The sequence below is a fragment of the Salvelinus fontinalis genome, chromosome 4, assembly GCF_029448725.1.
Source record: "Salvelinus fontinalis isolate EN_2023a chromosome 4, ASM2944872v1, whole genome shotgun sequence".
In the NCBI taxonomy this organism is placed as follows: Eukaryota; Metazoa; Chordata; class Actinopteri; order Salmoniformes; family Salmonidae; genus Salvelinus; species Salvelinus fontinalis.
The window spans coordinates 36,742,797-36,757,249 of NC_074668.1; the positions used below are offsets into that span (position 1 = coordinate 36,742,797).

The 14,453-nt window shown below is 44.5% G+C and overlaps 1 protein-coding gene across 1 annotated transcript; it reads right to left on the reverse strand.

The window, feature by feature from the left end:
• Positions 1-4,232, reverse strand: LOC129853671 (neurofilament medium polypeptide-like). Its single transcript, XM_055919985.1, has 4 exons — positions 3,392-4,232; positions 2,260-2,459; positions 2,024-2,148; positions 1-1,876 (listed from the first exon to the last, which is right to left on the reverse strand). Exons 1-4 carry the CDS (start codon positions 4,176-4,178, stop codon positions 685-687), a joined length of 2,304 nt encoding a protein of 767 aa, XP_055775960.1. The 5' UTR covers positions 4,179-4,232; the 3' UTR covers positions 1-684.
• Positions 4,233-14,453: the final 10,221 nt, after the last annotated feature.

Consider the following 14,453-nt stretch of genomic DNA (forward strand, 5'->3'; position numbering starts at 1 on the left):
TTGTTCAGTTTGAACCTTTTATTAGTTACATCAGTTTGTATTGCATATTCTCAGCAGTTTATACATGGCACAGTCATCCCTGACTTCAGAGTTATCCTCCCTGACCTAGCATACTAACAACAGCACAGTGACTCAGCACAACCATCAGACAGGGAGCTGTTTAAGGTGCACAATGAGCGGGTTCATAGTCTCTCTGCTTTTTATAGCCGTCAATATAATATACTAATTTATATCGTCATAAATACACACAAACAGTACAATATATTCATTTGACACAATCTTTTATAGACATTTGTTGACATCTCTGCCCTTGAAGGCTTCAGAAGGTACATGGCACTGTGCTGTGCTCCCAGCCAGAGCGATGTTGCTGTTTAATGCACTTGTTATTATTGACGGGAAGTCAGACACATTCAGATAGAGTTTAGAGCATTCTGCATTCTTTACAGTCATATATTAGAAGAAGCATCATATCAGGGTTGAGTACCCAGGGATTAGTAACTAGAGAAACACTATTGCTTTGCTTGTTTACTGTTTGTAAAGGAAGGCCAGAGCAGAGTAGGAGACAAAGGCTGCTCAGATCTTCAGTAGCCTCCCTCCCTCCCTTCCCCCTCCCATCCCTCCCCGATAGTTCTTTGGCGTCTCTCTCTCTCACTCCTCTTGGCTCATACACAATGCGTTAGTGATTCACTTCATGGCTTTCTCTTTGACCTCAGTGCTGGAGGACTTTTCGTCCTTCTCTGCCTTCCCTTCCACCTTCGTATCCTTCACCTCTGTACTGTCGGACCCTTTAGAGGCCTCCTGCTTGTCCTCCTTCACCTCCTCTTTGGGCTCTGGTTTCTTCTCTTTCTTGCTCTCTGTTTTCTCTGGTGATTCTTTGGGGGCAGGCTTCAACTCTGCCTGAGGTTTGTCGTCTGTTTTGGATGGGGCCTGTTTCTCATCTTCCTTCTTAGCAGGGGTGGGACTCTCCTTGGCGGGGGCGGGCTTCTCCTCTGCAGGCTTGGCCAAGGCGGCGGCAGGAGGGGCAGGTGTTGGGGTCTCCTCTGGCTTGCTCTCCTTGGGATCTGGTTTGTCTTTCTTCTCCTCAGCCTTCTCTTTAGGCGGGCTCTCACTCTTCTCTCTCTCCTTGGGTTCTGGCTCCTGTTTCTTCTCCTCTTTTACAGGCTGGGGTTGTTCCTTCTCTTTCTTCTCCTCCTTGGCTGGTTTGTCTTCTGCAGGGGGCTTGGCCTTCTCCTGGATGGGGGACTTGGGTTCAGGAGACTTGGGGAGGGGGGACTTGGGAGGAGGGGACTTAGACTCTGGGGATTTGCTAGGGGGAGATTTAGATGGTGATTTCACAGCCAGGGATTTGGGCTGGGGAGATTTCTCTGTGGGAGATTTGGGGGCAGGAGACTTGGCGGGTGATTTGGGGAGGGGAGATTTGGCTTGGGGTGATTTGGATTCAGGGGATTTGACGGCGGGAGATTTGGGCTGGGGGGTTTTGATGGGAGACTTAGATGGAGAAGCAGCCTCCTCAGGTGACTTAGACTTCTCTTTAACCTCACCTGCCTCCTCTTCCCCCTTATCCTCAGATCCTTCCTCTTCCTCCTTATCACCCTCTTCCTCCTCTCCTCCCTTATCCTCAGATCCTTCCTCTTCCTCCTTATCACCCTCTTCCTCCTCTCCTCCCTTATCCTCAGATCCTTCCCCCTCTTCCTCTTCACCCTTCTCCTCTTCCTCTCCTTCCTCTGTCACCTCAGTGACCTGTGTCTCATCCGTCTGTTCCTCCAGTATGACTGTGTCTGAGAGCTCCTCCCCCTTCAGCTTAAGGTGAACGGAGGAGTAGGAGAACAGGCTTGGCCCAGATAGGAACCGAGTCTCCTCCCCTTCCAGCAACTTCCTGTTTAGGGGAAGAACATGGGAAGTACAGTCTGAGTTGGGTGTGTCAATACAGTCTCCTGTTTAAAAAAGATATATATTCCAAGAGCAAGGTTGTTCCGAGCCAGTCTGAACACCTTTAACCTCTCACCCAGAACCCCTGACCCACCTGTAAGCAGCTATCTCTATGTCCAGAGCCATCTTGACGTTCAGCAGCTCCTGGTATTCTCTAAGCTGACTGGCCATCTCCCACTTAGTACTCTTCAGCTCACCGTCCAGCTGGTGGATGGTCTCCTACACACACACACACACACACACACACACACACACGTTGGTGAGCAATGTGTGTCAATGAAGGAGAAAGAGAAAAGCCAGACTGATGGTCAGTCAGGCAGAGGAGTGTACCTGTAGGGAGTGGATATCTCCATGGTGTCTGTCCTCACTATCCATGCATTGTCTCTCCAACGAGTCCTTGGTTCCTTTGAGGGTCTCCAGTTCGATGGTGCGGCTCTGCAGCTGCCGTCTATACTCGGCTATCTCCTCTTGGGCACCGCGGATTGCATCCGTGTTAGAGTGAGCTGCATCCGCCAACCGTTCCATACGCACTTCAGAAGGGGGGACAGGGTCAGAGACAGGGTGTTACAGGTCATGGGGACAGGGGCTATAACCCAAAATTATAAAATAGTCTCCTGTCTTAGTACTGGCCAGGTGCCTGAATGCTTTTCTGTATTGAGCTTTAGTAAAGGTCTGTCACTGAGAACACACATCCTCTCCTCCAGGAAGGAGTGACCTTGACAGTCTGTCTGTCAGAGGTCTGACTCAGATACATGACACTGAACAACATATTGATAAATCTTGTCAAAAGAAACTTCCAAGGAGTCTTGAATGCGCCATCTGTGTTTTTAGGGACCTAATACTGCTGACTCATAGTTGCCTGCGGCAGGAATGCATGATGAACAGTAATAAGATTTTCCAAACAGGACTGTAGGTGACAGGCGGCAGGTGGACAGATAGTTAAAGACACGAGTTTACACCAGACAGAACACTTAGTCCTCTCCATAAAATAAACCAGTGGGCTATTTCACCACATTATTCACATCCAATTTTTTTTCCAAGTGCAATCATAGTCTATCATTTCATAACTATGGCGTTTGATTCGAAAGTACCCTTGTCACTCAAGGTGTCATTATAGTAATTGGTATGCACTCATTGGATGATGTTTACGCAGGTTTAGCTGAATATATAGCCTAGAGAGTTTAAAGCAGTTTGCTTCCAATGGTGATCTTACGAGGCATCAATGTCCCAAATGGGATTGATAATAGCCTATATGCACCACTATGTACCATTAGCCTATTTGATTGTAAAACCAAAGCGCTCCCAAGTTCAGGGCCATGGACAGCGAACAAGGATGCGTCACCGCACGGCCACACATTATAGTCCTATAAGACTATAAAACTGTCTTTCTCACCACCACTCGGTAAAACCAGGTGGGTATTAAAGATATTAAGGTAGATTGATATAAAGTTGCACCTCTCACCTTTGAACCATCCCTCTGCCTGCATTGCGCTCTTAGTCGCGTGGCCATCCAGCTGTGCGCGGATCTCCCGCAGTGCGCTCGTGACGTCCGCCTTGATCGTGTCTCGAGCCTCGAACCTCACCTGTGCACCCTGGATCTGTGCAAGCATCTCGGCCACCTCATCCTCGTGGTTTTTCTTCAGGAACGCGGCTTCTTCCTGCAGCGCGAACAGCTTCTTGTCCAGCTCCAGCCGCGCGAGCCCAGACTCATCCACATACTTGTTCATGACGCGTGCTGCGGACTCCAGCTCCTCCCGGCTGCGTGCCTCGTCCTCGAGCCTGGTCCGCACATGCTGGATGTCCTCTTCAAGGTGGTCATGCTCCAAGAGTGTGCGTGCCTTCTCCCCGGTCAACTGCTGGACCATAGCCCTCAGGTCCCCCAGCTCACGCTGATAGTGCTCTCCCACGGTAGCCCGCCCCGTCTGGCTCTGTCGCAGCGCAGCCGCTTCCTGCTCCAGATTCGAGTTAATCAGCTCGAGGTTCCGCACCTTGTCGATGTAACCGGCGAACCGGTCGTTGAGTGTCTGCAGAATCTCCTTCTCGTTCCTCCGAGTCATGTCGCCATTAAAGATTTCCAAGCTGTCGGCAGAGGCTGCCTGGCTGTAGGCCGGGCGGCGGCGCTGGGAGGTCGTCCATGGCTGAGAGTGGTAGCCGGAGGAGGAGAGGGAAGCGGCGGGCCGGGCAGAGTGTCCCTGTGGTGTCCTGGAATAGGAGCCGTGGCCGTAGAGGTAGTCCATTGGGTAGCTCATCTCTAAGCCGGATGCAGACTGCGGCAGGGTGAAGAGAGATGAGCTTTTATACCGCGGGAGGAGAAAGTCACAACTCAGCACGAACAATCTCTCTCTTTAAAGAGACATCTTCGCTATCGTCATCACTACTCCTTCCTTATCACACAGACTAACTACAGAAACACCATGATACAGCGCATGATAGGCTTCTTGAATTTTCACCCAAATGTCCAATTGTATGATATTATCCCACAATGGGATTATGTGCCATGTTCGTTACAGTAGACCTAGGCCTATAGGCTTCAACTTTTTGAAACAAATGATGTCCACAATACCATGTTCATCAGAAGAAAAGTATATAGTTAATACAAACTGGGTTTAAATGATATGATTGTGTTTGGACTAGTTGAACGTTTAATGTGCAGCTCTTCTTTCTATTTGTCAGTGCTGTGAAAACATGACAGTGAAAGTGTGTGTGGTTCTGTCAGTGGGCCAGGTGTGTCCCCCAGGTGGGTTGGAGTGGATCTGCAGACTCACACTGCAGAGGTAATCCGACTGCACATCAGCAGAAAGCAGCGCGTCCTCTTTGTCTCTCCCCCCTCTCTCTCTCTCTCGCTCTCCTTCTCTCTCACACACACACACACCTGGCTGGTCCACTGACAACTTTACACCTCATAACAGTGTGTGAGGTTTGACGTCTTCATCATGATCCTCAGAATGTATATAAGTGGATAGATCAGAATGACCGCTGTCAATAACGCAGGTTCTTTGAAAAATCAGACAGCGGAGAATTAAGTACGCACACTGCTATTTTAGTGCGGTCCTTGTAGGTGTGTCAGCTGATTTGGAAGAATGTGTCTGAGGAGGATAATTCTGTCCCTACTACAGCACCTATTGATCAGACTCCTTCAGGCTACACACACACACACACACACACACACACACACACACACACACACACACACACACACACACACGGCTGTAAATCTTAAAGGAACACCTTAAATATTTCTCGGTCACTGTAAAGTTCTGCAGACCCATTTTCCACAACGTTATAACGTCACGATCTTGGATACAAAGACTGAAATATTTCTGCACGTGTCAACATTGCACAAACCCTTGTATTTTCTCTCTTATATGGCAGGTGATCACCCTCAGACCGAGACCCATACGTTGTCATGGCCTTCTCAGTCACAAACTCTCACATCACATTGACATTTTTGTCATTTAGCAGATGCTCTTATCCAGAACGACTCACAGAAGCCCAGTCGGCATGGTGATTCGAATCAGCAACTCTTTGGCCCAACGCTCTTATTAATAACCGCTAGGCTACCTGCCACATATTTGGAATCACATTTATAATCACATATTTATCAGACAGAGTATCACATTTAGACCCGAAATAAACACTCCACATGCTTCTAGTCCCAGTTACTCACTACATCCACTATATATAGTGCCTTCGGAAAGTATTCAGACTCCTTGACTTTTTCCTCATTTTGTTACGTTACGTCAGCAATCTACACACAACACCCCATAATGACAAAACGAAAGCAGGTTTTTAGAATTGTTTGCAAATGTATTAAAAATTAAAAACAGAAATACCTTATTTACATAAGTATTCAGACCCTTTGCTATGAGACTCGAAATTGAGCTCAAGTGCATCCTCTTTCCATTGATCATCCTTGAGATGTTTCTACAACTTGATTGGTGTCCACCTGTGGTAAATTCAATTGATTGGACATGATTTGGAAAGGCACACACCTGAGAATTGTCCGTAGAGCTCCGAGACAGGATTGTGTCGAGGCATTGATCTGGGGAAGGGTACCAACAAATGACTGTAGCATTGAATGTCCCCAAGAACACAGTGGCCTCCATCATTATTAAATGGAAGAAGTTTGGAACAACCAAGACTCTTTCTAGAGCTGGCCGCCCGGAGTCAGGGGAGAAGGACCTTGGTCGGGGAGGTGACCAAGAATCCGATGGTCCCTCTGACAGAGCGCCAGAGTTCCTCTGTGGAAATGGGAGAGCATTCCAGAAGGACAACCATCTCTACCATAAAGGCCTGATTGGTCGTGTGCTGCAGAGTGGCCAGATGGAAGCCACTCCTCAGTAAAAGGCACCTGACAGCCTGCTTGTAGTTTGCCAAAAGGCACCTAAAGACTCTCAGACCATGAGAAACAAGATTCTCTGGTCTGATGAAACCAAGATTGAACTCTTTGGCCTGAAAGCCAAGCGCCACCTCTGGAAGAAACCTGGCACCATCCATACGGTGAAGCATGGTGGTGGCAGCTTCATGCTGTGGGGATATTTTTCCCTGGCAGGGACTGGGAGACTAGTCAGTATCGAGGCAAAGATGAACGGAGCAAAGTACAGAGAGATCCTTGGTGAAAACCTGCTCCTGAGTGCTCAGGACCTCAGACTGAGGCTAAGGTTCACCTTCCAACAGGACAACGACCCTAAGTACACAGCCAAGACAACGTAGGAGTGGCTTTGGGACAAATCTCTGAATATCCTTGAGTGGCCCAGCCAGAGCCCGGACTTGAATCCGATCGAACATCTCCTGAGAGACCTGAAAATAGCTGTGCAGCAATGCTCCCCATCCAACCTGACAGAGCTAGAGAGGATCTGTAGAAAAGAATGGGAGAAACTCCCGAAATACAGGGGTGCCAAATATTTTTTTAACTAGGCAAGTCAGTTAAGAACAAATTCTTATTTACAAATACGGCTTACTGGGGAACAGTGGGTTAACTGCCTTGTTCAGGGTCAGAATGACTTATTTTGACCTTGTCAGCTCAGGGATTCGAACCCAATGCTCTAACCACTAAGACTTGAGGCTGTAATCGCTGGCAAAGATGCTTCAACAAATTACTGAGTAAAGGGTCTGAATACTTATGTAAATTAGCAAAAAAAAAAAAAATGTTTTCTTTGTCATTATAGGGTATTGTGTGTAGATTGATGAGGGGGAAAACACAATTTAATCCATTTTACAATAAGGCTGTAACCTAACAAAATGTGGAAAAAGTCAAGGGGTCTGAATACTTTCCAAAAGCACTGTGAGTTCACTGCGAGTGGAGCAGAGATCACTGAGCCAGAATGGAGGGGTGGAGGGGTGGCCTGCATTCTCAGTCCTTGGAATGTCAATCAGTTTGAAGTTTGAGGAAGGCAAGTGAAGTGAAAAGGGATGAAGTAAGAGAAGAGGGGAGGAGGGAGATGAAGAGGAAGGGGAGATAGACTTGATGGACATGGAGGGAGGAGAGAGATGATGGAGGGAGGGTGAAGAGAGTGACCTTGGGAAGACAGAGCTCTACTGGCAGGCCTCATATAGATGAGTCAGCGTCTGTACATTTAACGTTTTGGATGATATTACATTGTGTGTGTGTGTGTGTGTGTGTAAGAGAGTGAGCAAGAGAGAGATCTCAACCATTTCCAGGTCCAGTGACATGTACTTGTCTTTGGTGATCTAAACGCCAGAACTCGACAAGAACCTGACACCTTCAGCACACAGGGGGACAAGCACCTACCTGGAGTGGACAGCATTCCCTCCCAAATATGCCCCCCTAGACACAGCTACAACAAAACAACCTTTTTTGTCACAACTTTTTTAGCTCTGTCGCACACTGGATCTGTACAGAGTCAATGGTAGGCTTCGAGGGGATTCCTACAGTAGGGTAACCTACAACTCATCTCTTGGCCATAGTACTATGGACAACTTTTTATCACCAAACTCATCCTAGAGTCTCTCAGCTCGTTCACAGTCAGCCAACTGACCACTGTTATCAGACCACAACAAAATCACAACCTACTTGAACAGAGCAATACTCAGCCATGAGATAGCGAAGCCGAACAAACTGCATGCTATTAAGAAATGCTACAGATGGAAGGAGGGTAGTGTAGAAACGTACCAAAAAACAATTGACCAACCACAATCCCTCCTAGACAAAATGTTTCTCTTCAATAGTGAAGGTGTGAACTTAGCAGTAGGAATTATCAAATAAAAACATTCTAGAAGAAAACCTAAGAAAACAAAAATGAGAAATCTTGATGAAGAATATAAAAACATAAGAAAGAAATTGAGAAGCCTATCCAACCAAAAACACAGATTACCAGAACCTACGCATTCACTATGGGGAAACACTAAAACAGTAAAGAAATACACAAATAAAAAATAAAGAACAGCATGTCATAAAACAGCTCTCTTGTGATTGAAGAATACAGAATAAAATCACTGCTGTGGAAATTTAAACACATTAAACAAACAACACAAAGAGCCATCTATCCAAAATGGAGATGTATGGATGAACCACTTGAACAACATTTTAGGCCATATAACAAAGAACCAAGAGCAAACACATATGCATGATCATTTGCAAAACCCAGAATCAGCTATTAAAGACTACCAGAACCCACTGGATTTTCCAATTACATTGAATGAGCTACAGGACAAAATACAAACTCTCGACCCAAAAAGGCCTGTGGTGTTGATGGTATACTAAACAAAATGATAAAATTCACAGACCACAAATTAAAATGGCCTATACTTAAACTCGTCATTATTATGCTCAGCTCTAGCATCTTTCCCAATATTTATAACCAAGGTCTGATCACCCCAGTCCATAAAAATGGAGACAAATTTGACCTCTACAGTTACACTGGAATCTGCGTCAACAGTAACTTCAGGAAAATCCTCTGCAGTATCACCAAAAGCAGACTAACATTTCCTCAGTGAAAACAATGTCCTGAGCAAATGGCAAAATGGCTTCTTACCAAAATATCACACGGCAGACCACGTGTACACCTTGCAAACCCTAATTTACAAAACAAAAAAGCTATTCTAAAATCGATGTACACAAACAAGTGTGCAGTTAATATTGGCAATAAAGAGCCGTGGGGCGAGACAGGGATGCAGCTTGAGTCCCACCCTTTTCAACATATATATACAGTATATATCAATTCATTGGTGAGGGAATTAGAACAGTCTGCATCACCCTGCCTCACCATACTAGACTCTGAAGTAAAATGTTTACTGTTTGCAAATGATATGGTGCTTCTGTCCCCAACCAAGAAGGGCCTACAGCACCACCTATATCTTCTGCACAGATTCTGTCAGACTTGGGCCCAGATGGTAAATCGCAGTAAGACAAAAATAATGGTGTTCCAAAAAAGTTCCACTTGCCAGGACAATAAATGCAAATTCTTTCTAGATACCGTTGCCATAGATTATACAAAGATGTATACCTACAGTTGAAGTCGGAAGTTTACACACACCTTAGCCAAATACATTTAAACTCAGTTTTTCACAATTCCTTACACTTAATCCTAGTAAAGATTCCCTGTTTTAGGTCAGTTAGGATCACCACTTTATTTTAAGACTGAAATGTCAGGATAATAGTAGAGAAAATTATTTATTTCAGCTTTTATTTCTTTCATCATATTCCCAGTGGGTCAGAAGTTTACATACTCAATTAGTATTTGGTAGCATTGCCTTTAAATTGTTTAACTTGAGTCAAACGTTTTGGGTAGCCTTCCACAAGCTTCCCACAATAGGTTGGGTGAATTTTGGCCCATTCCTTCTGACAGAGCTGGTGTAACTGAGTCAGGTTTGTAGGCCTCCTTGCTCGCACACACTTTCTCAGTTCTGCCCACAAATTTTCTATAGGATTGAGGACAGGGCTTTGTGATGGCCACACCTTGACTTTGTTGTCCTTAAGCCATTTTGACACAACTTTGGAAGTATGCTTGGGGTCATTGTCCATTTGGAAGACCCATTTGCGACCAAGCTTTAACTTCCTGACTGATGTCTTGAGATATTGCTTCAATATATCCACATAATTTTCTTTCCTCATGATGCCATCTATTTTGTGAAGTGCACCAGTCCCTCCTGCAGCAAAGCACCCCCACATCATGATGCTGCCACCCCCATGCTTCACGGTTGGGATGGTGTTCTTCGGCTTGCCTGCTTCTCCCTTTTTCCTCCAAACATAACGATGGTCATTATGGCCAAACAGTTCTATTTTTGTTTCATCAGACCAGAGGACATTTCTCCAAAAAGTATGATCTTTGTCCCCATTTTCATGGCGGTTTTTGAGCAGTAGCTTCTTCCTTGCTGAGCGTCCTTTCAGGTTATGTCGATATAGGACTCGTTTTACTGTGGATATAGATACTTTTGTGCCTGTTTCCTCCAGCATCTTCACGAGGTCCTTTGCTGTTGTTCTGGGATTGATTTGCACTTTTCGCACCAAAGTACGTTCATCTCTAGGAGACAGAACACGTCACCTTCCTGAGCGGTATGACGGCTGCGTGGTCCCATGGTGTTTATACTTGCGTACTATTGTTTGTACAGATGAACGTGCTACCTTCAGGCGTTTGTAAATTGCTCCCAAGGATGAATCAGACTTGTGGAGGTCTACAATTTATTTTCTGAGGTCTTGGTTGATTTATTTGGATTTTCCCATGATGTCAAGCAAAGAGGCACTGAGTTTGAAGATAGGCCTACATCCACCGGTTCACCTCCAATTGAATCAAATTATGTCAATTAGCCTATCGGAAGCTTCTAAAGCCATTACATAACTTTCTGGAATTTTCCAAGCTGCTTAAAGGCACAGTCAACTTAGTGTATGTAATCTTCTGACCCACTGGAATTGTGATACAGTGAAATAATCTGTCTGTAAATAATTGTTGGAAAAATACTTGTGTCATACACAAAGTAGATGTCCTAACCGACTTGCCAAAACTATAGTTTGTTAACAAGAAATGTGTAGAGTGGTTGAAAAACTAGTTTTAATGACTCCAACCTAAGTGTATGTAAACTTCCGACTTCAACTGTACCTCTGCCTAAACATCAAAACCACAGGTAACTTCCACAAGGCTGCAAACGATCTAAGAGACTAGAGGGCTAGAAGGGCTTTCAATGCCATCAAAACGAACATAAAACTCTACATCCCAATTAGGATCTGTCTAAAAATACTTCAATCAGTTATAGAACCCGTTACTCTCTATGGTTGTGAGGTCTGGGGTCCACTCACCAACCAATAATTGTCACGATCGTCAAAGGGACTGAGAGAGGACCAAGGCGCAGCGCGTGGAAAGTACATCTTCTTTTATTATAGAAGAGAGAAAAACAAGAAACTAACAACTATACAAAAAAACTAACAAAATGACGACCGTGAAGCTATACATATAAATAGTGCTGACACAAACACTACACACTGACATAGACAATTCCCCACAAACAGCTAAAGCCTATGGTTGCCTTAAATATGGCTCCCAATCAGAGACAACAATAACCAGCTGTCTCTAATTGAGACCCAATTCAGGAAACCATAGACTTTCCTAGATACCTACACTCAACCATAGACACAGCTAGACTTCTATACTAAACATAAACCCAACTACTCTAATAAACCCCCTAAACTTTACAACCACCCTAGACACTACAAAAAACACATACATTCCCCATGTCACACCCTGACCTAACTAAAATAATTATGAAAACAAAGAATACTAAGGCCAGGGCGTGACAATAATTCCCAAAATGAGACACCCAATGGAGACTCTGCATGCAGAATTCTGCAAAAATATCCTTAATGTGCAACGCAAAACCCCAAACAATGCATGCAGAGCAGAATTGGGACTATACTCGCTAATTATCAAAATCCAGAAAACCAATTCTGCAGCCACCTTAAGGGAAGTGTTGCCCACACATTACACCACAAAGCCCTCACTTACAGAGAGAGGAACCTAGCCAGCTGGTTCTTGGGCTCTGTTCACAAACAGACCTCACAGAGCCCCAGGACAGCAACACAATTAGAACCAACCAAATTATGAGAAAACAAAAGGATAACTATTTAACACACTGGAAAGAATAAACAAAAAAAAAGAGCAAACTGGAATACGATCTAGCCCTAAACAGAGAATACACAGTGGCAGAATACCCGACCAATGTGACAGACATCACTGACAACATGAATTGGTCCATTTACACAGACAGTGTGGTGAAACCAAATCAAATTTGATTTGTAACATGTGCCAAATACAATAGGTAGACCTTACAGTGAAATTCTTACTTATAAGCCCTTAACCAACAATGCAGTTTTAAGAAAAATACATAAAAATAAATAAAAAATGAAAGAGCAGCAGTAAACTAACAATAGTGAGGCTTTATACAGGGGGTACAGGTACAGAGTCAATGTGCAGGGGCACCGGTTAGTTGAGGTAATATGTACATGTAGGTAGAGTTATTAAAGTGACTATGCATAAATAATAAACAGAGAGTAGCAGCAGCATAAAAGGGGGGGAAATGTAAATAGTCTTGGTAGCCATTTGATTAGATGTTCAGGAGTCTTATGGTTTGGTGTAGAAGCTATTTAGAAGCCTCTTGGACCTAGACTTGGCGCTCCGGTCCCGCTTGCCGTGCGGTAGCTGAGAGAACGGTCTATGACTAGGGTGGCTGGAGGCTTTGACAATTTTTAGGGCCTTCCTCTGACACCGCTCGGTCCTGGATGGCAGGAAGCTTGGCCCCAGTGATGTACTGGGCCGTACGCACTACCCTTTGTGCCTTACCGTCGGAGGCCGAGCAGTTGCCATACCAGGCAGTGATGCAACCAGTCAGGATGCGCTCGATGGTGTAGCTGTAGAACCTTTTGAGGATCTGAGAACCCATCCCAAATATTTTCAGTCTCCTGAGGGGGAATAGGTTTAGTCATGCCCTCTTCACGACTGTCTTGATGTGCTTGTACCAAGTTAGTTTGTTGGTGATGTGGAGAGCAAGGAACTTGAAACTCTCAGGAGGCAATATTAAAACAGCCCAGGTTATAGCAACCTCATAATGGGTATAGGGAACATTTGAGTAACATGTAGTAGCCAAAACCTATTGATGTTACATTGAACTGGGTCAATGTAATAAAGCACCAGATGTCCCAGGAACGCCAAGAATATCATCAAGGACCTCAGCCACCCTACCCACGCCTGTTCCCCAGAAGACAGTGCAGGTGTGTCAAAACTGCGACCGAGAGACTGAAAAACAGCTTCTATTTCGAGGCCATCAGACTGGAAATAGTCACCATTAACTGGTCTCCGCCCAGTATCCTGCCCTGAACCTTAGTTACTGTTCTAGCCGGCTACCACCTGGTACTCTACCCTGCACCTTAGAGACTGCTGCCCTATGTACATAGTCATTGAACACTGGTCACTTTAATAATGTTTACATACATTTTTTTTATACTTCATATGTATATACTCTATTCTAGTCAAGGCTGATCCTATATACCATCACAGTGCTAGAGGTGTCACTACAGACCCTGGTTCGATTCCAGGCTGTATCACAACCGGCCGTGATTGGAAGTCTTATAGGGCGGCGCACAATTGGCTCAGCGTTGTCCGGGTTAGGCCGTCATTGTAAATAAGAATTTGTTCTTAACTGACTTGCCTAGTTAAATAAAGATTAAATAAAAATCGAATAAAAAAATATCTACTGCTGTACATATATTTTCTATTCATACTGTATACTGTCCATAGTCTTTATACACACAAATATATTTACAGTATATTCCGGACTCTGACATTGCTCGTTCTGACATTTGCACCTGCGATAACATCTGAAAAATATTTTTAATGAAACAGTCAGGAAGCAGGTCTCGAACCCTCGACCTTCGAGCCCGAGGTCCGGCGCGCTATCGACTGTGCCGCAAAAGCTAGCTCGCGCGGCAGAGTCGTTTTCCGCGGTTATAAACCCAGGGTCGTTACAATATGTGTAAAGTTGATTTAATTTTATTTGAACTGCACTTCCTTACCTCCTTTTAAAGTTATGGCCATATTAGAAACACATATTTCCCACAGATCCACAAAGAATTGGAAAACAAGTCAAACACTGATAAACTCCCATATATTAAGGTGAATGCACCAATTTGTAATTCGCTCTGGATAAGAGCGTCTGCTAAATGACTTAAATGTAAATGTAAATATATGTTAGGCTAAATACTTCAATGTGCAATCACAGCAGCAAGATTTGTGACCCGTTGCCATGGAAACAGGGCAACCAGTGGAGTACGTACAACATTGGTAAATACAACCGATATTATCTGTTTTCTTATCGTCCCCTGCTGTTCACACTACAACTATTTGCACATTGTTAAAATCACTGTACATAGCTGATAACATTTGAGTGCAATGTTTACTGTGCATTTGTATTTTTTTTATTTTTACGTTAGTTTATTTTCACTTTTGTTTTTTCCCACATGCTTTACTAATGTAACATGTTTCACATGCCATTAAAGCCCCTTTGAATGGAATCGAGAG

Bases quoted from the DNA above. Each gene is read 5' to 3' on its own strand.
- LOC129853671 (XM_055919985.1), bottom strand. From the start codon at position 4,178: ATGAGCTACCCAATGGACTACCTCTACGGCCACGGCTCCTATTCCAGG. The intron at 2,149-2,259 runs GTACACTCCTCT...GTGTGTGTGTAG, and splicing joins GAGATATCCACTCCCTACAG to GAGACCATCCACCAGCTGGA. The intron at 1,877-2,023 runs GTGGGTCAGGGG...TCCCCTAAACAG, and splicing joins ATAGAGATAGCTGCTTACAG to GAAGTTGCTGGAAGGGGAGG.